The 23,293-nt window shown below is 43.3% G+C and overlaps 1 protein-coding gene across 2 annotated transcripts; it reads left to right on the forward strand.

Moving 5' to 3' along the window:
- Nucleotides 1-18,901: 18,901 nt before the first annotated feature.
- LOC117534030 lies at nucleotides 18,902-22,927 on the forward strand. 2 transcript variants are annotated; one of them, XM_034198044.1, is made up of 10 exons: nucleotides 18,902-18,931; nucleotides 19,202-19,482; nucleotides 19,563-19,613; nucleotides 19,703-19,756; nucleotides 19,863-19,936; nucleotides 20,047-20,118; nucleotides 20,376-20,573; nucleotides 21,069-21,172; nucleotides 21,324-21,468; nucleotides 22,375-22,927. In XM_034198044.1, the coding sequence occupies exons 1-7, from the start codon at nucleotides 18,913-18,915 to the stop codon at nucleotides 20,539-20,541; spliced, it is 717 nt and encodes a 238-aa protein (XP_034053935.1). In that variant the 5' UTR covers nucleotides 18,902-18,912; the 3' UTR covers nucleotides 20,542-20,573; nucleotides 21,069-21,172; nucleotides 21,324-21,468; nucleotides 22,375-22,927. The 2 variants fall into 2 exon arrangements, 1 of the variants encoding a protein (XP_034053935.1); XR_004567141.1 differs by lacking the exons at nucleotides 18,902-18,931; nucleotides 19,202-19,482; nucleotides 19,563-19,613; nucleotides 19,703-19,756 and adding an exon at nucleotides 20,757-20,853 and having other exon boundaries at nucleotides 19,867-19,936.
- The last annotated feature ends 366 nt before the right edge of the window (nucleotides 22,928-23,293 follow it).

Below are 23,293 nucleotides of genomic sequence, written 5' to 3' on the forward strand. Positions count from 1 at the left end.
AACATTTTAGAAATGCTCATTTGTGACGTGACTTGCTTTCCTTCTCTCGGGGGCGTGCCTGCTCTGTTCTATCACTCTACATAGCCACCCACTGGGTGGGAGTTGCACTGCATAAACACAACACACGTGCAGTATGTAAATTGTAAAGCATTAAAACATGGTTTTACTAACAGTTTCAGTATGTTGTTACTTCGGCATTATTATTATTATTATTTTGAAACGTGTATTACTATTAAATCACGGTCAAATAGGTTAATTTTGACATAGTCGTTTCCACCACAGTATTTACATGGAGAAGATAAGCCCCGCCCCCTCTCCAGCACGTTCTGTTTGAATGACAGGAGTAAACAGCTGACAGCCGCTGTGAAACTCCAGCGGTTAGAGCGATGAGAATGTCCGTTCGGCACCTCATGACGCATCTACTGAGTACCGGGCGGCTGTATATATATATATGGATGTATAATAAGAACGGCGGGAGAGTGTTGAGTACTGGCACGGTGCATGAGTACCGGAGTACCGCCAGCATGCCGGTACTGAGCAAGAAGTGCCGGTACTCCATGGGTCAGAACCAGAAGTGCCGGTACTGCGTACCGGTGAGTACCGGCCCAATTCCAGCACTGGATGTAGAAGAGACATGGAGAAGAGGGGACACATGTTGATGTAGAAGAGACATGGAGAAGAGGGGACACATGTTGATGTAGAAGAGACATGAAGAAGAGGGGACACATGTTGATGTAGAAGAGACATGAAGAAGAGGGGACACATGTTGATGTAGAAGAGACATGAAGAAGTGGGGACACATGTTGATGTAGAAGAGACATGGAGAAGAGGGGACACATGTTGATGTAGAAGAGACATGAAGAAGAGGGGACACATGTTGATGTAGAAGAGACATGAAGAAGAGGGGACACATGTTGATGTAGAAGAGACATGAAGAAGAGGGGACACATGTTGATGTAGAAGAGACATGAAGAAGAGGGGACACATGTTGATGTAGAAGAGACATGAAGAAGAGGGGACACATGTTGATGTAGAAGAGACATGAAGAAGAGGGGACACATGTTGATGTAGAAGAGACACATGTTGATGTAGAAGAGACATGAGGAAGAGGGGACACATGTTGATGTAGAAGAGACATGAAGAAGAGGGGACACATGTTGATGTAGAAGAGACATGAGTATAGGTCCCCTTTAAAAGAATACCAGCTGTGATGTTTCACAATGCTAACTATGTGCAGACAAACCAAGAATAATGAAGATGAGCTAAAGAAGTGCATTAATAAGAGAAAATGTCATTAGACCTGGACTGGTTTCTACCGTACAGTAATCGTAGACTCATTCGTGGTTGTAATTACTAAAATAGAGACTAGAGTGGGAGAGATAATGAGAAAAGAGAGTGATGGTCATGTGTGCAGAAGCTTTGGTACGGTATGTAGTGCTCACTGGAGGAAGATTAGAGGAAGCAGTGGACAATGAGAGGATGAGCTGTGGATGGTGGTGCAAAGTGTTACCGCCTCCTATCCTCCACTAACCCTTCTCTGATCCGTCTCTTTTCTATGTGTGTGCTGTTCTGTCCTTTAGATGCCAATTCTTCTCCCCCTTATGACGACGTACTGCCTGGACCCTCCCACCCGGCGAATCATGGATCCCAATTCATAAGATGTACTTTAATGATCCCAATTTGGGAAATGTTCGTGTTGCAGCAGCATAAAAGACAAGGCATTGCACATAAGAGAAATTAAAAGAGTAAACATAAACAATTCTAAAATGTGAACATCTCAAATAGAAACAAAACAGCATTAAAATAGTAGAAAGATTGGTGCGCTATCTTGCCCAACCCTCCAACCCAAGCTCACACCTGCCTGTTGAGCCAATATAAACTGAGGACAGCCGGCTTTAGCTGAATCAGTTTCACCTCCCGTCTTTAACGTTTTCGAACTGTTGTCTGTTAACTAGGGTTGACCTATTTATGAGGTACTTGTTTATCTCGATAGATTGGGCCAGGATATGAAGTTAATTTGTTAACCTAGGTTCAGGAGCATGGCCACGCCTCAACCCCACCTCTAATCACGGCCAACTCTATATATATATCCGGCCCGGCAACCGCCCGTCTCTATTCTCTCAACCCACCCTCCCTCTCCCTTCTACTCGTTCTACCTCATGCTTAGTCAAACTCTTTCATCCCTCCACCCATCGACCCCCTTCAACGATACACCCCTACTTCCATTCATCCCTCAATCCTTACATCCCATCATCCCAACAACCCTCCCCCCTACTTCCCTTCATCCCTTCTCCCCCCGCCTGTCACCATTCATGTTTAACTTGTGTATATTTTCTAATTTCTAATCCTAGGAATCGTCTGGGGGCCCGTAATCAGCCGGAGACGGTACCCCCACTCTTGGGGCTTTCACACCAACGCGGTTCCAGGACCGGAGCTAGAGCCTGAAAAGCACCGGTTTGTCCTGTTCACACCGCAGCGGAGTCGCCTCTAACCGCATACGTCACGCTTACGTCGGAGGGGGGCGAGATTAACCTGAGCTAACAGTTAAAGGCGAGTGCGGCAAATACAAGTTGTAACAAGCAGTAGTGCTGAGCAAAGTGACTAGAGAACACACTTTATAAAGTCAGGCAACACTAGCCAGTATTCGTGTGATTCTGTTTATTTGTGCCTTACTTTGACCATCCGTTCACTGTTATTGATCATTGTGGAGAGATGCAGACGTTTTGTTTTGTATTATAGCAGCTATCGCATGGCATCAATACATGGGCTGCACAGGTTGTCGTGTCCGACTATCTCAAGTAGAATCATAATGAAAAATACGCTGGTAAAATGTGCCTGTAGAAAACAAGTAGGCCTAGTGAGTTTAGCTTCGGTTGCTATGCTAACATCACCCATTTTATATCAGAGAAACTTTAATAACAGCGTTGTGATGCCAAACAGCGTCAATTCAGACTGACACACATTCACTTAAGGGGAACTGGGGATATTTATCAGCTGCTTGTGTGACAGTCAGACAGTGAATACTTTACAGCGGCCGCTGCCGTGTGAGCTAACCGGGAGCTAACGGGAGAATAAACTCCCGTGGAAGAGCAGCACTGCAGCGGTCGGTAATGCCGCTGAACCACGGCACTCTGGAGAAAAGTATAAGGCTGGAGAAGTCGTTATTTTTATTTAATCTGGCTTCGTGTGATTAAAAGCAACACGATCATCGACCCGACGCAGTCCCCCATTGTTGTTGTTGTAGTGAGCGCCATAACGCCGTTGGGGAGAAAATCAGCCACGTAAACGGTGACGTCATGACGCAGCACCAGTTGAACAAAACGGGGGCTGAAAAGAAAAACCGGTTCCAAACCAGAAGAGCGCAAGCACGGAGCTAGAAAGGGAAAACATAAGAAAAAACATAAGTTGGTGTGAAACCCTATCTGAGGCCCAATCCCAAACCACACCATACCCTACGCTTACCCATTCCCAGTGACACTCGTAGCTCAACGAGGCTCCCTCCTGTCAGATGGAGGGAGTAAATACAGCGGCAAGCTTTTGGGACAAACTCCCCTCTCTCCGGCAGAAACAGGAAATGCCGTAACTGTATGTAACAACAGTTTCAAATCAGCATCCCTTAGACCAGGGGTCTGGAGCCGCAAAACATATTTGATAGCTTATAATATTGTTATATCAGACAAAAGATACAGTTTGTTTCCATTTATTATGTATTACATTATATAAAACGGTTCACCTCTAATAAGAAACAAAGAACTCTAATAAGGAGAATTTAAAAAAAATACACAGGCCTACTTTAAAATAAATCAACACAGCACTTGGAGAGTCCTCTGCACATTTGAAGACAATGAATATAATTAAAATGGGCCCACTTTGAAATAAATAAAACGTATAGCTGCACCCTAAAGAGTTAACTGATGAAATTATGACTGAAGGTCGTCAGCTGTCTTCCTCTCCCGTGTTGTTCCTCGATACGTAAAGCTGCTGCACCTTTGAGAACTTCTCTCCACATCCCGGTAAACCAGCATCGTTGCTGTGAAAGCAGATAACTAACCACGCAGAATTATATCCTGTGTTCCTCCGATACTTTTCTTTGATGTATCCATAGTTCGCTCATCGAGCCGGGGGTCAGGTTATCCACCTGCAAGAAAAGGCGCTGGCGCGGGACCATAGCATATTTTAGTTGTTGTTTTTTTCATTTAAATAGTCCTACAAATACTTTTATTTCCTTCTTTTTTTGTCTAAGCTCAAGGGAGCCAGAGTAGAGGGCTATTAATATATATATTAATATGAATTCCTTGTTATTGTTGTCTTTCGGTGATGATTATACCTAGCTAGCTACTACAACGAAACTCATGGCCTGATTTGCATATTGGAACACTTCACAACATAATGTGGGCTCGCAGGCTGATAAACTAGGATATCTGATCTCGGTGGGTCTTAATACAGACCTCAGTCAGTATATACTATTTCTAAGCAAATGCCTACTATAATATGTATATTATATATTATATATTATATGGCTTAAAGGTGGGGTAGGTAGTTTTGGAGAAACCAGCTCGAGTGCGCTAGAATTTGAAAATACACAACTGAAACAAATCTGCCACTTCCTTACAGAGCCCCTCCTCCAACACACACGAACGCGCACATGACCAATGAGGGCACGAGATAAGTTTGTGCACAGATGGAAGGCTGACAGGCAGGTAGGCCATCCAGTTACTTTAGCCGGGCCGGCTCAGATGATTGGTCGTGCTTTTTACAGTACCACGGCTTCCAGAGATGTTTTTATGGATTTTTTTTCAAAGCACTTCAGATATTCATTGCTATCGGGATGTTAAGAGCATTCCATGGAATATAACAACAAGTGTATCTCCAGCCGGTTTCTCAAACTTACCTACCCCACCTTTAAAGTGTACATACATTCGCTCACATTATAAATGATGGTCGGGTGGCATTTTTCTGGAACTTTTTAACAATGTTAATGTAACAAAGTAAGCGGTGGTCTGATACGTCGTGTTGATCCGTTGCGCACTCATAATGTGCAGGGCTCGAGTGATTTTTGCTGTTGGGTCTCGGGTTTGAGTCCAGCATGAACTTTTTGTTATTTTCATGTCGATGGACACTGAATATTATGTTTGAATAGAGGATTCCTAATATTGTTTGCCGAGACCAACATTAATGACCCATCAACATTTTAAAGTCTAAGTACCTGCACATGGTTAATGTCAGCAATGACATTTCTGCTGCTATCTTTGCAAAACGAGTTAACAGTCACATCTTCTATGGATGAGTGCTGCAGAATGCCGTTTTTATAAGGGTTACATGTGTGTGTAGTCTTTCATATTAAACATGGTCGCTGGTAGATAGCCACAGAAGTCGTAACCCAGTTTACTCTGGGCGGATCCCAGTTTTCCCTGGGGGGATCCCAGTTTTCCCTGAGCGGATCCCAGTTTACCCTGGGCGGATCCCAGTTTTCCCTGGGCGGATCCCAGTTTTCCCTGGGCGGATCCCAGTTTACCCTGAGCGGATCCCAGTTTTCCCTGGGCGGATCCCAGTTTTCCCTGGGCGGATCCCAGTTTTCCCTGGGGGGATCCCAGTTCCCTGGGCGGATCCCAGTTTTCCCTGAGCGGATCCCAGTTTACCCTGGGCGGATCCCAGTTTTCCCTGAGCGGATCCCAGTTTTCCCTGGGCGGATCCCAGTTTTCCCTGGGCGGATCCCAGTTTTCCCTGGGCGGATCCCAGTTTTCCCTGAGCGGATCCCAGTTTTCCCAGTTTTCCCTGGGATCGGGCGGATCCCAGTTTTCCCTGGGCGGATCCCAGTTTACCCTGGGCGGATCCCAGTTTTCCCAGTTTTCCCTGAGCGGATCCCAGTTTTCCCTGGGATCGGGCGGATCCCAGTTTTCCCTGGGCGGATCCCAGTTTTCCCTGGGATCGGGCGGATCCCAGTTTTCCCTGGGATCGGGCAGATCCCAGTTTTCCCTGGGATTGGGCGGATCCCAGTTTTCCCTGGGATCGGGCGGATCCCAGTTTACCACAGCTGAAGACTTCTCCACGCTGCTTTCAAAATGTGAGTTAACGTACGCTTCACTTGGAGCCTGTCTGAAGGTGTACACAGGGTTGCATTCCGATAATCCAAAAATTAGCTCCTAAGTTCTAACCCTATCTCCTATTCCTTGACCTCTGAGTGAAAGGTCACGGGGTTAAGGGATAGTGGATAGGAGAATTCAAAAGGACTTAGGAGAAGAGACTGCGGTACTTTAGAGAATCCGAATGCACTTTCACTATCCGACGTGTTTCTGATGCGCCAGCGGACGTCATGAATGTGCGTCTGCTGAACTACAACTTTCCGAAAGTGGACTACTATAATCGCATCATTAATAAGCGCTGTTATTGTGTTGTTTTATGAACGTGTGCAACAGCGAACAGTATGTTGTTCATTAAGGTTGAAATTAAAACAAATAAGTAAAGTGAAAGAAAATCGTTGTCACATTGATAATTGTTGCTCACACTCACCTCACCCTCCTGGCAACATACAACACAATTGATGGCAACCGTGTTAGACCTAAACATGTATTGCTGTACATATCACCATTCTTAAGTTTATAACATGTTGAATTAAAATATGGCCAAAAGTCTCAATTACATTTTAAGCTGTATTGGCTTATTGATGTGTTATGGGACAAAATAGTTGTTCACCCAAAGATATTACTATCAAATGACCACAGGCCCAACACTGTTGCACTCAATGAATAACCAAGACTCACCCAGCTGAATAGTATGTTGCTCAATTACCCTATTAGTGTCCTATATAAGAGCAGGTGCACGTATCACTGTTTCAGAGCAAAATGGCAGAAATGGAGCTTGTGGCTGCTGTGTTGCAAAACAACAGAGGAAATATTCAGAGGAGGAGAGCATGACTGCAGAGGCTGGCAGTAGGTTTACAAGGGGTAAGTGGATTATGATACTGGTTTTAATGATAGATTACAGAGCATGTATACATTGCACATACTATCAAGAGTATAGCTGAAACTGTTCCTGTGTGTTTCTGTGTACCTGGGTGAAGTTAGCTTTGAGGGCTTTGACAGAAAATTGTCTTATGGTTTAGCCAACAAACATATTTCCAGTATTGGTTATTTATAGCAAACTTGAAGGCTATCTCCTCCCATGTGCTTGCCTTACACAACAAATATGCATCATTGTTTAAAAAAATAAAGGAAAGCCACAATATTGATGTATTTCAACCTTTTACTATTTACACCTCTCCTCCTCCTACAGGAGAGGATCAACACCTACGCCAACCACCATGTCCCTGTGGTACAGATCGATATGGATCAGTCCAAAGATCTTCGATTTGATTACGGCCTGTCGAGGGAATCCATCGAGGCCCTGATGACCCTTCTCAGGAGGGAGAAGACCCATGGCTGGGTTCAGCATGTGGAGGAGGTCCTTCTGGTGGTCTACTGGCTAGCACATGGGTTGTCTTATTCTGTTGTCTCCAGGGTCTTTGATGTGCCCAAGACCACAGTTTTCAATATTGTCCATAGGATGTGTGAGGCAATATTGTGTCTGTTGGAGAAGGTCATCCATTTCCCCACACAGGCACAGTGTGCTGAAGTTGGCAATGGCTTTCATCGCCTTGCCAACAGCTCAGCCTTCAGACACTGTGTGGGAGCTATAGATGGATGCCACATCCGCATCAAGGCTTCCAATAGCCCCCATGCCCAGGATTACCTGAACAGGAAGCTGTTCTTCTCTGTCCAGCTTCAGGGAATCTGTGACAGCTTTCCTGGACATTTTTGTTGGCTTCCCTGGTTCGGTCCACGACACCAGGGTGCTCAGGAACAGTCCAGTGTTTGTGAGGGGCTGTTACCCACCAGCTGGCCATTACATTGTGGGGGATGGAGGTTACCCGTGCCTGAGGGAACCTCTTAACCTCATTACACCGTACCGGGAACCGTTGAGGGGTAGAGTGGAGGCGCGCTTCAACCGACACCATGCCAGAGCCCGATCGGTTATAGAGAGGGCTTTTGGGATGATGAAGGCATGGTGGAGAGGGATCTTCTTCAAGGCCCTGGAAGTGGATCACAGCTTTTCCCCCACGGTGATAACAGTGTGTGCAGTGCTCCACAACATCTGCCTCACTGCTGGAGACATCTTGGAGCCAACTGAGGGAGAGGATCCAGTGCCGCTACCTCCACAGGGACCTGTGCAGAGGGATGAACATGCTGGTCAGCACTATAGGGACAGACTGGCAGCACACGTCTCAGCCCCACATCAGTGTCCTCCACACCTAAATGACCATGACTATTTCCTTATATAGTAAGTATATTAATGGCTTTCTTACATCATTCATTTTTTTTAATATGCAATCATTCCCCATGAATACATGTTACTAATGCACGTTATTGTGTCTCTTGTGGTGCAGGTTGCTTGGATTGTTGCTACTCCTGCTGCAGCAGCATTTTCCAGTTGGAAGCAACTAAGCTCCATCTTTTTCGTTGATGTTCACCCAGTTATGTTGTATTTTTGTCATGTTTATTTGTACATACGACACCTATTGCACGTCTGTCTGTCCTGGGAGAGGGATCCCTGCTCTGTTGCTCTCCCTGAGGTTTCTTCCATTTTTCCCCCTGTTAAAAGGTTTTTGTTTTGGGAGTTGTTCCTCATTGGCTGCAAGGATCTAAGGACAGAGGGTGTCGTACACTGTCCACATTAGAAAGCTCCCTGAGGCAAGTTTTTGGTTGTTAAATAAACATTTGGCTGATACATTTCACTGGAGTGGGTCTGTTATTTTGTATTCAGTGTTTGTCATTACACAACACTCTTTTGCATGTATAGCACAAATATTGTTGAAAGTAACTGTTGTATTTTATTTGAAAAAGCTGCTATGACATGTGGTGCTTTTGGCCTATTTTCCCTTTTATGTAAATTACTTGTTTATTGAAGCACTGTCTCTGAGTGTTATCCAAATCCTCAACTGAAGAACTCCACTTTAGTGTTTACAACAACAACATTTATTTATTTTTTATCTTTCACCAGCTCTGCTATTAAAGCAACAAGTCACTCATTTTGCTCATAGAGAGCAGCATCACGGGCCTCGTCCTTCACTGCCTGCTTTTTTAGGACGGCCAAAACGCTGTTTCTACGCCTTGGCCTTTTGGTCAGTGGTTGGGAGCTGGTGGAGGTCACGGGCTCCTCCGCACTGCTGAGGGACACTTGCGAAGGCCCTTCTCCAGCAGAGGTGGAGGCCTCAGCAGCAGAGGTGGAGGCCTCAGCAGCAGAGGTGGAGGCCTCAGCAGCAGAGGTGGAGGCCTCAGCAGCAGAGGTGGAGGCCTCAGCAGCAGAGGTGGAGGCCTCAACAGCAGAGGTGGAGGCCTCAGCAGCAGAGGTGGAGGCCTCAGCAGCAGAGTTGGAGGCCTCAGCAGCAGAGGTGGAGGCCTCAGCAGCAGAGGTGGAGGCCTCAGCAGCAGAGGTGGAGGCCTCAGCAGCAGAGGTGGAGGCCTCAGCAGCAGAGGTGGAGGCCTCAGCAGCAGAGGTGGAGGCCTCAGCAGCAGAGGTGGAGGCCTCAGTAGCAGAGTTGGAGGCCTCAGCAGAGGTGGAGGCCTCAGCAGCAGTCTGGCCATGGCTTGACATCGGGCATGAGGCAATTAGGCTGGGAGGCTGAATTGATGGCCTTCCCCCAATTGCCTCATGCATAGCCTCAAACCATGGCCAGGTAGCTGCTGAGGCCTCTCCCCTGTCTGTTCCTGTCCCAGTTGGGGGATTCTTTAACTCCTATTGACAACACATAACAGACTGTTAGTTAAAGGGCAGTGAGGGCAAAATTACATTACATTGCATTTAGCTGACTCTTTTATCCAAAGCGACTTACAATAAGTAAGAAGATACAACCTTGAAGAAAACCGAATCATAAAGTACATCAGGTTTCATAGAGCTAAAACACTTCAAGTGCTACTCAACTGGCTTTAGACAAGCCAGCCCTTTGTTAGTATATAAGAGCTTTGTTAGTATTTAAATGCACAGCATACAAAATGTGTACTAATGATAAATGTGTAATTGCTTACGCCTTAAAAGTTAAAAAGTGTAAGCAACTAAGCAAATTCACATTTTAATATAGGAGGCTGGGGTTGCCAGTTTAAGTCTGTAACATAATATCTACAAACAATAACCCACCACAGTGCCCAGCCATGTGATTTGCTTTACCTTGTATTTTGTTTTTAAGTTGTCCCATTTATTTGACGCCTGTGGACCAGTCACCTGGCCCTCCAGACCAGTCACCTGGCCCTCCAGACCAGTCACCTGGCCCTCCAGACCCATCTCTTTAACAACCTGCCTTTAGTGACAAATTATCATAATTCACCATGCACATTTATTAAAACATTTGATCAGACAAATATAGGTGTACTTACTCCCAGGCTGATTTGGCAGTATTTATTTTGCCACTGAACATGTGCTCCATTTTAACCCTTGCGCTAATCAGGGCAAGGGTTTCAGCATCTGTGACTGAAATAAATACATCATATTAGGCTTGCATGGTACAACGCTGGAAACTAAGAATTAAATCGCCTAATGCAAACTGAGCATAAAGGTTTTAGTACGATGTTAACTTTACCTGGATAATTTCACAGCAGTCGTTTCATATAAGCATTTTGACAAGTTATGGCTTAAGAATGTAAAAGCTTAAGAGAGCAGCGGTAACTTACATGATCTTCGTTTTTCAGTCATGATCGGTTGTTTCCGTGAACGGCCGACTGTTGTGTGACGTCAAATGCTGCGGCTGCAATGCATTGTGGGGCAGCATTTTCTCCTCTCCTTTCGGTTAGGGAGGTCCAGTGGTTCCTAAGCTAAAGGAGGTTATAAAGGAAGTTTGAAATCTCCTTTCCTTTCATTTGGAGAATTGGAACGGCACTTATCATGGCTGCCAGTGACGTACTTCCGGGTCATTTCACTTGGTTAGGAAGGTTCCTAAGCTAAATGGACTATTGGAATGGGCCCCAGGTCTTAGATGGACTTGGTATCACATTAAGAACGATATTCAGTAATAAGTCTGGCAACAATAGCTGGTTTAAATGATTTATTGGAGCTCGCAATGTTTTGAACAGACATCCCCAGTCACCTCGTTTGTCTTGTTGTAGTCCTCGCTGTACGCGTCCGGATATCGCCATCGTAACCACAACCTCACACACTGGTACTGAATGTGCATCAAAGTGTTCTTACCGAGCCAAATATACCAAAAGATTTATGTAAACGACAGAAGAAGCGATCGAAATGTGTATTTCAGTCCAAGGCCACGCCCCCGACACATCTGCCTATAAACCAGTTGATTAAAAAGACCAGTTCATCTCGAACGCTGCTCGTGAATCATCTCACAAATACATGCACATTTATCGAGTGGAGACATTGGGTGTAGAGGTGGATGTTTTGTTAACTGTTAAGGCCCTGACACACCAGGCCGATTTCGGCTGTTTTCGTAAGTCGGGAGACGAAGCGTGTCCTGTCGCCCAAACTCAATTTGGTGTGTCCCGCACCGTCGACCGTGACACGCCTTATTTGGACTGCCAGACCCGATGCATGGCCGATTCAACATGTTGAATCTGCCAGACCCGATGCATGGCCGATTCATGAATCGGCCATGCATCGGGTCTGGCAGTCGGACCAAACAATCACTCTGATTGGCTGTTCAGCTAGCGAATCAGTGCATGAGAAGCGAAACGGAAGTGAGGGACGTAAACAAACGATTTAAGAAGGCACACACAGACTGATATTCATTTTCATCTCATCATGGCGATCTGGAATGACGCAAACGAAGACCTGCTCATCACATTGATCCAGGAGAGGCCAGCTCTGTACGACATCACAGAGAAAAGGTACTCGAACCGAGTAGTGAAAACCGGACTCTGGCGAGAGATTGAAACGCAACTTGGTTTCTCGGGTAAGATTATCTTTTTCATCAATTGAGCTCTTTAGCAGATATTGTTGGGTTCTTATTGTTTGCCAGCGTAGTGACGTTAACGTGAAATGTAATTTGTTATTTCAACCTTGTGTTTTGTTGTTATCTTGTTGCTAGCTGTTGCTAGCTGTGCAGTTTGGCACTGCATATAGATATGAATTGGACATGCTAACTAGCCACAATGCTTACATCGTTTATTTGTGTGCTTCAGAGAAAGAGCTGAGGATGAAGTGGGATTCTCTGCGAACCCAGTACACCCGGTACAGGAGACTTGCCCCTTCGGGTAGTTGTAGAGCACCAAAGACGGGCAGACAGCAGTGATCATAACCAGGCTGCAGTTTGCACACGCTATTTGTTGTTGTTTATATCACGCAGTCTGTTCTTCTTCTCTGTCTTCCGGTTGTTGCCTATTTTTAATGACGAATACACACTACTGCCGCCTGCTGGTAAGGAGAGTTATTGCCACTCACGCACTGAAGTCTTTGCGGTGTGTTCCCGTGCGACACATGGCCAAGACGCAGGAGAACACCGCGACGCAACAGCCGACGTCGGCGAGTCCTCTGGTGACTGCTTGGTGTGTCAGGGCCTTTACATGTAAAGGTGGATGTTTTGTTAACTGTTAAACCAATAAAGTAGTGAGATTTATGGAAAACAATTAGGGCCACTTGTGAGTTTTTGTTTAGATTGGACAAAAAGTACAATATCTGACTTTTCTAAATGTTTTGGGATTAAAGTCAGTATTTTCTGAGTTTTTCGCAGGATTCAGATTTATTTCCCAAAATTCTGACTTTAATCTCAGACCTCAAGAAAAAACGTTTGGTCAAAAAGATTTTTTCGTGTGGCCCTAATCGTCTTCGGTAGAGGTTTTTGTTGTTTTGTTTCTTTAAATCATCAAACACTAACCCCTCGATTCCACCGGGTCCGTCTGCGTCGCGGTTTTGGTCCGGCCTCCTCCGGCGTCATACCCTACGGCGCGTTTCAGAAGCATTTCAGAAGCGGAGCTTCTTGCCTGCCGGCTCGCAGTTTGTTGATTTGGGCATATTTCCTGGACAGGCTACTTTGTACAGACAAAGTTCATAATAATTGTAATATTCCAGTTATAAACGACATGAATCAAAGATGTGTTGCTGTATTTTAGTGGTAAATAAATTCATAATTCATAATTATTCTATATATTATTTACACAGTGCCTGTAAACCGCAGGAGAACGCTGGCATTTCTCCTACTTGAAAGACTACGGAGGGATAGGGTCAGCAAAAGTTTATTTTGGGTATAGGCCGGATGCTCTGACCGGTCCACTTCCTGCCCAGCGCCTCGCGTCGAAAAATAGACTTGAATCCTATTTTGAGCGGAGCCCAGCGCCGAGACGCTTCTGAGCCGTAACGCGGCGCGTCTGGTGGAATAGCACCCATTGACTAGAGTGGCCGCGATCCTTGCGGACGCCGCGACGCAGACGGACCCGGTGGAATCTAGGGGTTAGATGTACTTAAACAAATCTGACATCTATCAGTATCCTAATATCAAACAATATTGTCAATGTGAATCGATTTTCTAGGGAGGTGGGTTGGGGTTATGGTTAGTTAGGGTTATATTTCCCCGAACAAATCACTTAAGACCAATGTATCTACCTGAATTGTATGACATTTTAGGTGAACACATATTGTTGAAGAGTAGAAAGCACCCAAGTAAAGATGTTGAAACATTGAGAAGGAAGTGCTAACTGCAGCTCACAGCTTAACAAAACCCGACATGTTAGTGTTAGTCCCACCCCTTGATAATAATCGTCAATCCTCATAGGCTGTTCAATGTCATAGTGCCAAACAAATCTGAAAAAAGAGTGAGTGGATTCAAAGGTCTGGACAAATTTAACCAGTGTTGTTGTCTTTCATCTCTCGAGTCCTTTGAGCTTCTCCATTCATCCAGAAAATGAGATCTTACAACAATAACCCACAATCGAGCCAGTAGGCGTAAACTCAAAACACGGGTCAATGAGTGCTGGCCTCCTAAAGGACAAGGAAACTGATAACATCTAATAGAAAACGGCAGCTTTTGCAAACAAATAACCTTTACTGAATGTTGGAAAGCTGCAATTATATTTTTAATGATTTGGAAACTCATGATGAATTATAGCATCTTCCTTCTTTCACCTAAATCAAGTTTTGACATGTTTTACAACCAAAATGCACTCTTTAAGAGGACTAAAAACGTGGCAAAGGCAAAGAAATACAAGACTAAATAGACGTGGCTCTCGGTAAAAACAAAATAAAGTTCTTGGCTTGGAAACCGGCTGTCTTGACATGACCTGAAGCAAGACCTACTGGCCTAAGACAAAGAAAGACAAGGACTATTTATAGAAGGGTTGATGAGACACAGGTGGCAACAATCAAGGGCGGGGCCAACAATCACACAGGAAGTAAAGGGCTCTGAAACGAGAAGGAACAGACAGTGCATGGCGAGACTAGACATAAGTGACTGTAGCGTGTAAACATGAACTAAACATGACAACATAAGCAAACTTAGTGTGATGTCCCCGGGCGCTGTTCAAAATGGCAGCCCACTGCTCCTAACACTAGGATGGGTCAAATGCAGAGAAACAATTTCCCCACGGGGATTAATAAAGTATATCAAATCAAATCATGTTACTCATGTAGAACATACTATACCAGACCTTATCATGGGGAATGTCCAAGCTGCTGATCATTGGACCTCCAGGGAACTTTTTCTAATAAATATTCAGAGCTTCGAACCAAAACACAGTCTGTATCGTTCAGGTTTAATAAATGTGTTTTCTTCTACAACATTTGCTAACCTGAATATTATTTTCTCTCTGGTTTCGATTGGGTGTCACTTAGTGGAATCAGTTGAAACCAATAACAGTAAAATGTCATATCAACATTTAAAACATCGAGCCACAGAGCTTTTAACTAATGTTTCCCACCAAATCCTCCTTTAATGCAACGCCTTGAAGTGAGAAGCCATTATCGTCCATCACTATCAGCAGAACTCATGACAGCCGACTCTAGTGCCTTTAGAGTTTAATAACGGCTGACTCATCTCTGCCAGTCTGAACAGAACTATTAAGAGCTCGACTTTTCATTTGTTTGTCAGCCTTGATTTAGTTAAAGAGAATGATGGGCCCGCTTTTTAAGCATCACTATTTTTCACAGCAAGGTACTCACAGTCACTTAGATCAGGGAAGGTGCTGCTGTGTGCCGTCAGACATTGTTTGATATAAATGGGACAATAAAGTTTGTCTGAGGATTGTGTCTTCACAAAAACTTCACCCCGTTGATGTCAGGTGATTGAAACAATGTCGTAGAAACATTAAAAGACTGAGATCCATCGAGCTGTGTTAGCCGTCGAGCCTTTGGTTTTATTTGCTCTTAAAGAATGATCAACGACGAAAGGCGCTTTGTAATGAAAACAATGAGTGTTACGTGCCGTAGTGTTTGTGTGGTCGTGGGTGTGTTTTTTCTCTCTCTCCCTCTGACTCCCCAGGTGCAGCCTGATTGTCCCCAGGTGCAGACTCTCCCTAGGTGCTCCCAATCCTCAATCAGGGCTTCCATATAGGACCGGAGGAGGACGGCAGTGAGAGGCCTTTTCTCTCCTTCTCATCTGGCTGCATGTGTGCAGCATGTGAGACCCAGCATAGTTGTGTGTTTATTGTAAGAGTGTTTTGTAAGTTGGCTGGTGAGCCGTGTTCCTGTTTTGATCATTAAACGACTTGTTCGTTCCTCAGAGATCGGTTTTCTCTCCCTTTTTGTCGTGCTTGGTCATCCTGGTGTGTCGCTACTTCCCTTGGTACCCCTAGATATACAAGGGAACGTAACAATGAGTATATAAAGACTTCACAGTATTAACCTTTTACTCATTCAGTTTTGATGTAAAAATGCTCTTCATTTTCCATCGTCTTTGACAACTCTACATTTGTTTTAAAATGTGTGATTGCCCTTATTTCTTCCTCTGCAATACAAATAAAACTTCCTACACAACTTGTAGATTTCTGCGCAGCAGCATTGAGTTAAGGGCAATAACAATAGTCTGTTTTCTGCGTCTCTTTATTGTGGCTATTTCTGTGTTGGGAAACATTTCAATAAAGGTGTTTTATTCAGAGCAAGCGTTATTTCTGCTCACTGGCTCAGGAACAAACGCTCTCTGTGTCTTCATCACGCGAGGAAATGATCCTCGTGAGCCGCAGCCGTGCATCTTTATGGCTGATAACGGCAAACTAGAGAGGAGTGTGTTCACGCAGCAGAGCGCTGTTAATTAACAACTGGAGATATTACAGATGGCAGCGCCTACATGTCTGTACCGGCATATGTGTGTGTGGGAGTGTTTTATTTTTTACTCAATATGTCATTGTTTAAGATATATAAGAGCATTTTGCTCACCCACGCACTGAAACAAATTCTACAGGAGGTATTTCATTTTATATTTATTTTCCTTTTCTTCTCTTACAGAGACATTCTGGGAGTTTATGGCTTTAAATATGACAATATGTGACAGGTTAAGCAATATTTCACACATCACCTGCAAGGCATATTAAAGTCATGGACTGATTAAACCACAAATGGGTGTAAAATAGTTAAAATCTGTGTTACATTTTTTAAATGTATAAATTAGGGCCGTCAGTCGATTAAAATAGTTAATCGCGATTAATCGCACATTTGTGATCTGTTCTAAATGTACCTTAGAGGAATATTTTTCAAGTTTGTAACTCTTATTTTGTGTGTGTGTGTGTGTGTGTGTGTGTGTGTGTGTGTGTGTGTGTGTGTGTGTGTGTGTGTGTGTGTGTGTGTGTGTGTGTGTGTGTGTGTGTGTGTGTGTGTGTGTGTGTGTGTGATGGATCGTTGGAGCTATGTGCAACTCAAGGCATATGCTCGAACGGGAGCTGCCTGGACGCTGCAATCATGTTGCACTATCCGAGCTGAGTGTGCTGACTTTTCGTACAATGGCTTCCTGCATAAAGTCAAGGCGCAGTTGTGGCGAAATGTCGCTCCTCTGTTTTCATTTAAACAGCTCCTTATATCCGTTAGCGCAGCTAGCTAGCACCAGATGCTAACAACCACAATGCACGTAAGGTCTCTCTCTATGGCGGCAAATCTCTGTCATAAATCGCGAGGGCATATGAGATCCACGCGAGCACAAGTCAAGCAGCCGCGGACGTATATTATTTTCGCGAGCACTAAAACGGCACTCGCGCGAGAGCAATATTGAAGCCTGCAGGGGAGAAACATGCCTTGAGCATGTGCAGCATCTACATGAGCTCTCCTTGGTCTCCTGCGCTCTCGCGAGCAATTCCTGCTCTTCTGCTCGTAAAACTCTGGCCTGCTCTCGCGCGCAGAGACATTTTAGGAAGTGGGCGTACCGTGGCCCACTAACGCCAAATCTAATTGGTTATACCCCTCCTCTTTTATGATTGGCCGTTTTCAAATGAATATCGGAGCGGGAAAGCCCCGCAGAAGAAGAATGGCTGACGACAAGGAGGTACGTACAAAAAAACTACCGGTTTAACATAACTATCATTTTATCTGCTTGACGGGCATTTAAGATATTGACATTGCATTATTTACAAGCCACGGTATAAGAAGAAAGTGACACAGCTGTCTGCTTGCAATAATAAAAGTTAGCTAAAGTTAACTGTTAGCAGATCTGGATAAACAAGACGATATATCTTTGCACTGTGATTGTGACAATCAATTGGACTATTTCTTGTTTGTGTCTGTTTTAACAGATAGTTACAAAATGCTGCCAGGCGTGTTGTTGACTTGCTGAGAAGTGCCTTGGCTGAACCAACTTATCAAAATCGTAAGTGAAACTAGGGGGAGATCACTTGTCTTCACAGATTCATCTAATGGTCAGTCGTTTACAAAGAATTGCAGCTGCAGACTTGGCAGGCGGAAGCTCGCCGAGGTGTTTCAGTGACAGTTTTACCAACCCATATTAAAACCAGAGTGAAAAACTGAATTTCTCCATGGGGGATAATTAAAGGTTCATCTTCTTGTTCTTCTTCTATTTATTTTCAGGGCTTGTGACTATCTGGGTAATGTTTCATTAATGAAGCCTTTATATATTCTAACTACTTTACGTATTTAGGACTCAGTTTATTTCGATTCTAGGGAATCCTAGACATCTATTTGTGTTCACAGATGAAGTACAGGTTCAGGGAGAGCAGGTGGAGGTGGGCAACAGACAGCCTACTATACAGGGACAGCAGCAGTCTGCTCTTGGCAACAGGCAGCAGGCTGGGACAAGGCAGCGTCAGGCAGTCCAGGGGCAGCAGCAACAAAGGACCCCTGGCTTTCCTTCTACAGCAGGAAATACAGTGGATCAAAATATGGCCAGGTTTGGATCCGTTAGGAAATAAAGATTGTTCTGAACTGAATTGTCATTGTAATAACTCGGCAATTGACTATAATTCAGGGTATTTTTTAATAGAAATTAACGCTCTTCAGATTGTTTAGAATGAATATATTGTATAACAGCTTCTTAAATGCCTCTCTTACACATTGTTTTCAACTCCTCAGGGCTTTCCCCGGCCTATTCAAATCTGGTAAAAGCTATACCCCATCTCCCAAAAGAAGGGCTCTTAGGTCAACCCCAATCCAGTTCTTTCTGCTCAATAAGTGCACAGAAAGAACACCAAAGTCATCGGAGGAAATGGTCCTTCTCCAGGCTGGACTTGGCAGGAGGACTCTCAATATCCCGAAATTGCTGACCACTCCCAGGTAAGATAGGAAAAATAATAAGGAGTCAAGATAATATAAGAAGCACTTTATTGATCCCAATTTGGGGCCATTTTTTATGTATTACTGTAGTTTCCCAATCCACTGAAGTACTACTGGTCACAAATCAGCTTTAACAGAGGTGACATGTGTGGAGGGTTATAGATCTAACTGCACACTTGTTTTGCTCTTCCCACATAGATATCATATATACTTATGGTACCATTGGAAGGGGCCTGGATGCTACATAAAGCTGCTGGTAAGATAAAATCTCCCTTATTAAATTCAACTGTGGTCTAGTATTTCTGCAGTTAAATCCTATTTATACTCTATCTTCTCCTACAATAGCTGCTTTTATAATAGCTCATCAATGCCCTTGATGGTTAGCATATTTACCTACCCTCTTGTTTTTAGCAATCCATGAGAAAGCCTAACACTGCAAGTGTGCATCTTGTTAAAATCAACTGCCTCCCCTAGAACATTCTGTGCATTAAATAACATCCACTTGTTTGTACACATTCCCACATAGGAGGATCAGGCCAGCGGAAATTAAGTGTTTTGGTACCTGAGGCAGAGGGTTACACGGGGGCCTACCTTGCCAAAGCTTTAGGTGGAAAAGGCTGTCTCTATATAATGCCCATCCAGGACACTTTAGACACCTCCCCCTTGCCCTACTCATCGAAGGAGTTCGAAAATATGCCAAAAGCCAGATGTGCCACGTGTCATCTAAGCATGCCTGTCCAGCTGTTGGCTTTACACGCACAAGAGTGTGAACCAAGCAGCTGTTCTGACCGCATGGATCTGGAACCGGTAATGTTATTCCACAAATTACTATGCAGGATCATTGTCATACTGAATCGACAGCTTTTTTAACTGGTTACGATTTTCAGGATCTGGACCCAGATTTAGATGAGTCTCCAGCTACAAGCAATCCTGGGAATGTAAGCTCACTAATATTGTAGGTGTTTGTTTCTAAACAATCTTCATTGTATGTGTCATTAATTGGCAGTCTTTCTACATTTTATTATAGGCTTCTCCAAGTGTGCTCCCGTGTAGGACCTCCTGTTCTAAAATCGATATTGCGGTAAAATCAGTGCATTATTTATCAATTACATTATTGCAGATGATGAAGGTTTCTGCGTCTCAGTCATTCACTTGAATATTTGCTCTGCTTTTCTGTATTTTTAAAGGTGGCCTGTCCATTGTGCTCAGAGTTATTTCCAGAGTATTTTGTTGAAATACATGCCAGCACTTGTAGAGAAAGGTTTGTTTTCTCCTATTATGCACATTCTTTATATACTTTTTTCTTGCAGTGTTAGAAATTGTAAACCAGGATTAAGGCATGCCCCATTGAAATATGTTCCCCCTCATCAGTACATTGCAGTCAACACAAATTATCGATTTGGAAGAACATGCCAGTGAAGAACTGACAGGGCGAGAGAAAAGGTAATATGCTTCAAATGTACCTGTAATTGCTTATTTTAAACAAAAACGTCCTGCAGTTATTGTGTTCACTATTTGTGTTAATTGTACCGTACATCAGTTGCTCTGCATTGTTATTGTTATGCCTTTAATATCATTTAAAAGAGGCCACTTTACATCAGTCAGGGGTCGTCAGTTTACTCAATTATACAAAAGGGGTCTCTTAAGGGAAAACGTTTTGGATCCAGTTGTCTAATCAACTTCTAATTGTTTCCTTCAAGTCTTGCTGAAGCCATCGAAACACTTAGTGGACGAGTGGACACAACGACACTCTTTAGTGTCACTAGGGAGGACATCTTTGAAAGGGGTTTAGGGCAGTGGAGACGTCAGAAGAAGTCTTCTCCCAAAAAAACCCTCAGTGTCTTTCATTGGAGAGTCTGGAATTGACCATGGGGCTCTCAGGAAAGAATTCTTAACAGGTATATGTTTACCTCCTTATAATAAATGAAAATATTCCTCAGTGTGTGGCGGTTCTCTGGTTACATGCCGTTTCTGTGCTTGCACAGGTTAAGGGCTTTGCATGACGCGTGCTGTTCTTTAACATATACAGTGGTCTAATTGAGATTATCAATGTATTGATCCACTTTTCCTTTCAATTATAGAAATGATGGCAGGTGTTGAAAGGAAGTTTTTTCAGGGAGGGAGTACAGGGAAAACCCCCAAGTACTCAATTACTGACTACCACAAAGAGCATTTCAAGTATGTAGAATTGTGTTCTGCAATGTCTTTTCCATGTTTATTTGATTTATTAATGATGTCTATGCATTGATTAAACTTTGTTAATGCAGGACAGCTGGAGAGATTATGGCAGTCATAACACACACACCTCTTTGTAGTGTGAATATTTTCTAATTCTTAAAATAAGCTAAGGCTCCCATGACTTACTGTGTGATACTGTTTTTCCAATTGCAAAGGTTGAGATAGCTGAACCTGAAGCTATGTACGACCTTCTGGATCGGATAACAGCATGCGGGTACAGCGGTCCTGCCACGTGGGAGAGGAAGGAAGAAATAATAAAGTATGTGCATATGCTAAGTGATTTAACCCATAACAACCCATGTTTAAAACCAATCAATTATTCTTTTACACTCATACTTCATATTGAGTGTGCAGTCACTCTTTCCCTTTTTTATGAATGGTTTTATATTATATCTGTTACTGAATTATAGGGCAATTATCTTGCACTCATCGGTCCGCATCCTACCAATGCTGCAGCAGATATGCTCAGGCATGAAGCTGTATGGCTTGTGCGAGATGATTGTACAACAACCACACAATTTCAGGGATCTGTTCGTCCCTGGCCTTCATCAAAAGGTCAGTATTATGTCTCTAGATTTTACCACTGAATTTCAAACCTTAACCCTTTAACAGCCAGCGCCACCATTTGGTAGAGCACATTTTGTGTCTTGATATCTTGTTGAAATTTTTTTTTAAAAGTTTAACTCCATCTGATTCAGCCATCTCTACCATTTGAATGACATGTTATGCACAAAACAACCTCTAGATGTCACTGTGGTTTGAACAGAAAGCCCTTCAGCTAGCTTCAACTGAGAAAGTTGGCATGCTAAAAATCACTGCTGACGAAATCACTCTTTTTGGTCAACTTTTGTAAAGTAACCATGTCAGAGCACTTACTGAACAGAATTATAAAACTTGATGCACAAAAAAAGTTTTAACAAGGGTGTAATCATTTTTGGGAAAATCTGCTCAACCAACCGGTCGAATTGGCCTTTTATGGTAAACTAGCAATATGACTTTTTCAGAGTTTCAGAGATGTTTTCCAATAAAATATGGTAAATAAATGGCTAGATTCATGGTAATATTACTACATCTAGTCCTGCCTTATGAGTCTCAGATTGATAATCATTTATATAGCACCTTTCATGCATGGCATTCAGCCCAAAGTTGCACACAGATGAGCAAGTTAGGCCAACACAGGATATAGACATTTGCTGTTAGGCCAGTGGTTTATTCTTAGGCCAATTCAGCATATACAGTAAGATGAGCAAGTCTTTTTTTTTATTGTGAAAAACACTTGACATTACTTTTTATATCAATATTGATACCTTTTAAAACAAATGTGTTTGGTTATGTGTGGCCCATTTGATAAAAAAATGCAAACAAATAATTTTTCCATAGCTTTTGTCTTGGTCTGGTAATTAAAGGGTTAAGCTCATCCAACTTTGAGCATACATCATTTTGTTTTTTCTTCTCTCCAAGCCGGATGCTGAATTCCTGATGGGAGCCATATCTCCAGTCTTCAGTGAGCTGGGCTCGCTGCGACGCCAGAGGGAATCGAGGATTATAAACTTTTTGCAAGACTTCATCCAAAACATTGAAGATGAAGGTGATACTACTGCCCTGACATTTTATAAACGTATTTGTTCTTGAATTGTACCCCCGATTACGACAGGCAACTCAATGACAGCTTTGTATACCTGTTTTATTCATGTTTACATGTCTCAGTTTAAACACAACTTTGCATCATGATAGTTGCGATGAAACAATGATAACTCAAACAGGACTGGCTAATGAGGTTTTCTTCTTCAAAATATCCACATAAAAAACAATTTAAAAACAATAGCCATATTTATTGACATTGCTTAGGTGAAAATATGCATTTCTTTGTATTCATTTTCAACTTGTTTTAAGAGGAAGAAAAGAGCTTCGTGGTTGAAGAGAGGGGGACCCCTGTGAAGGTAACAGAGAGTGATCTTGATGATGGAGACTCAAGAGAGATAGAGTCTACAGGTGAACCGGCGAGAGATGAAGAGGAGATGAAGGAAAAATACAAGATCACTGTTGGTTGCTTCCTTCAATGGCTTACGGGGCAGGCACATGTCCCCATCACCTCAGAGAGAGAGAGATTTAAAATCCTAATTGAATTCGACCACGATTGCAGCGTGCGCTATGGTACACACACTGTATGCTTTCCAGTGGTTAATGCATGCTCCAACTCCATTACCTTTCCGACAAGGCACCTCGGCTCATATCCGGAGTTCCTAATATTTCCTTCTGGTCAGTTTGTTAATTCAGTTATGACGCTATACCACAATTATCTATTCACTATTTTATTTGTATTTAATTATATTTTTAAGAAATGTGGTAAATCTTTATTGAAACAATTATGTCAAATACA

This window comes from Gymnodraco acuticeps, unplaced genomic scaffold (assembly GCF_902827175.1).
Source record: "Gymnodraco acuticeps unplaced genomic scaffold, fGymAcu1.1, whole genome shotgun sequence".
In the NCBI taxonomy this organism is placed as follows: domain Eukaryota; kingdom Metazoa; phylum Chordata; class Actinopteri; order Perciformes; family Bathydraconidae; genus Gymnodraco; species Gymnodraco acuticeps.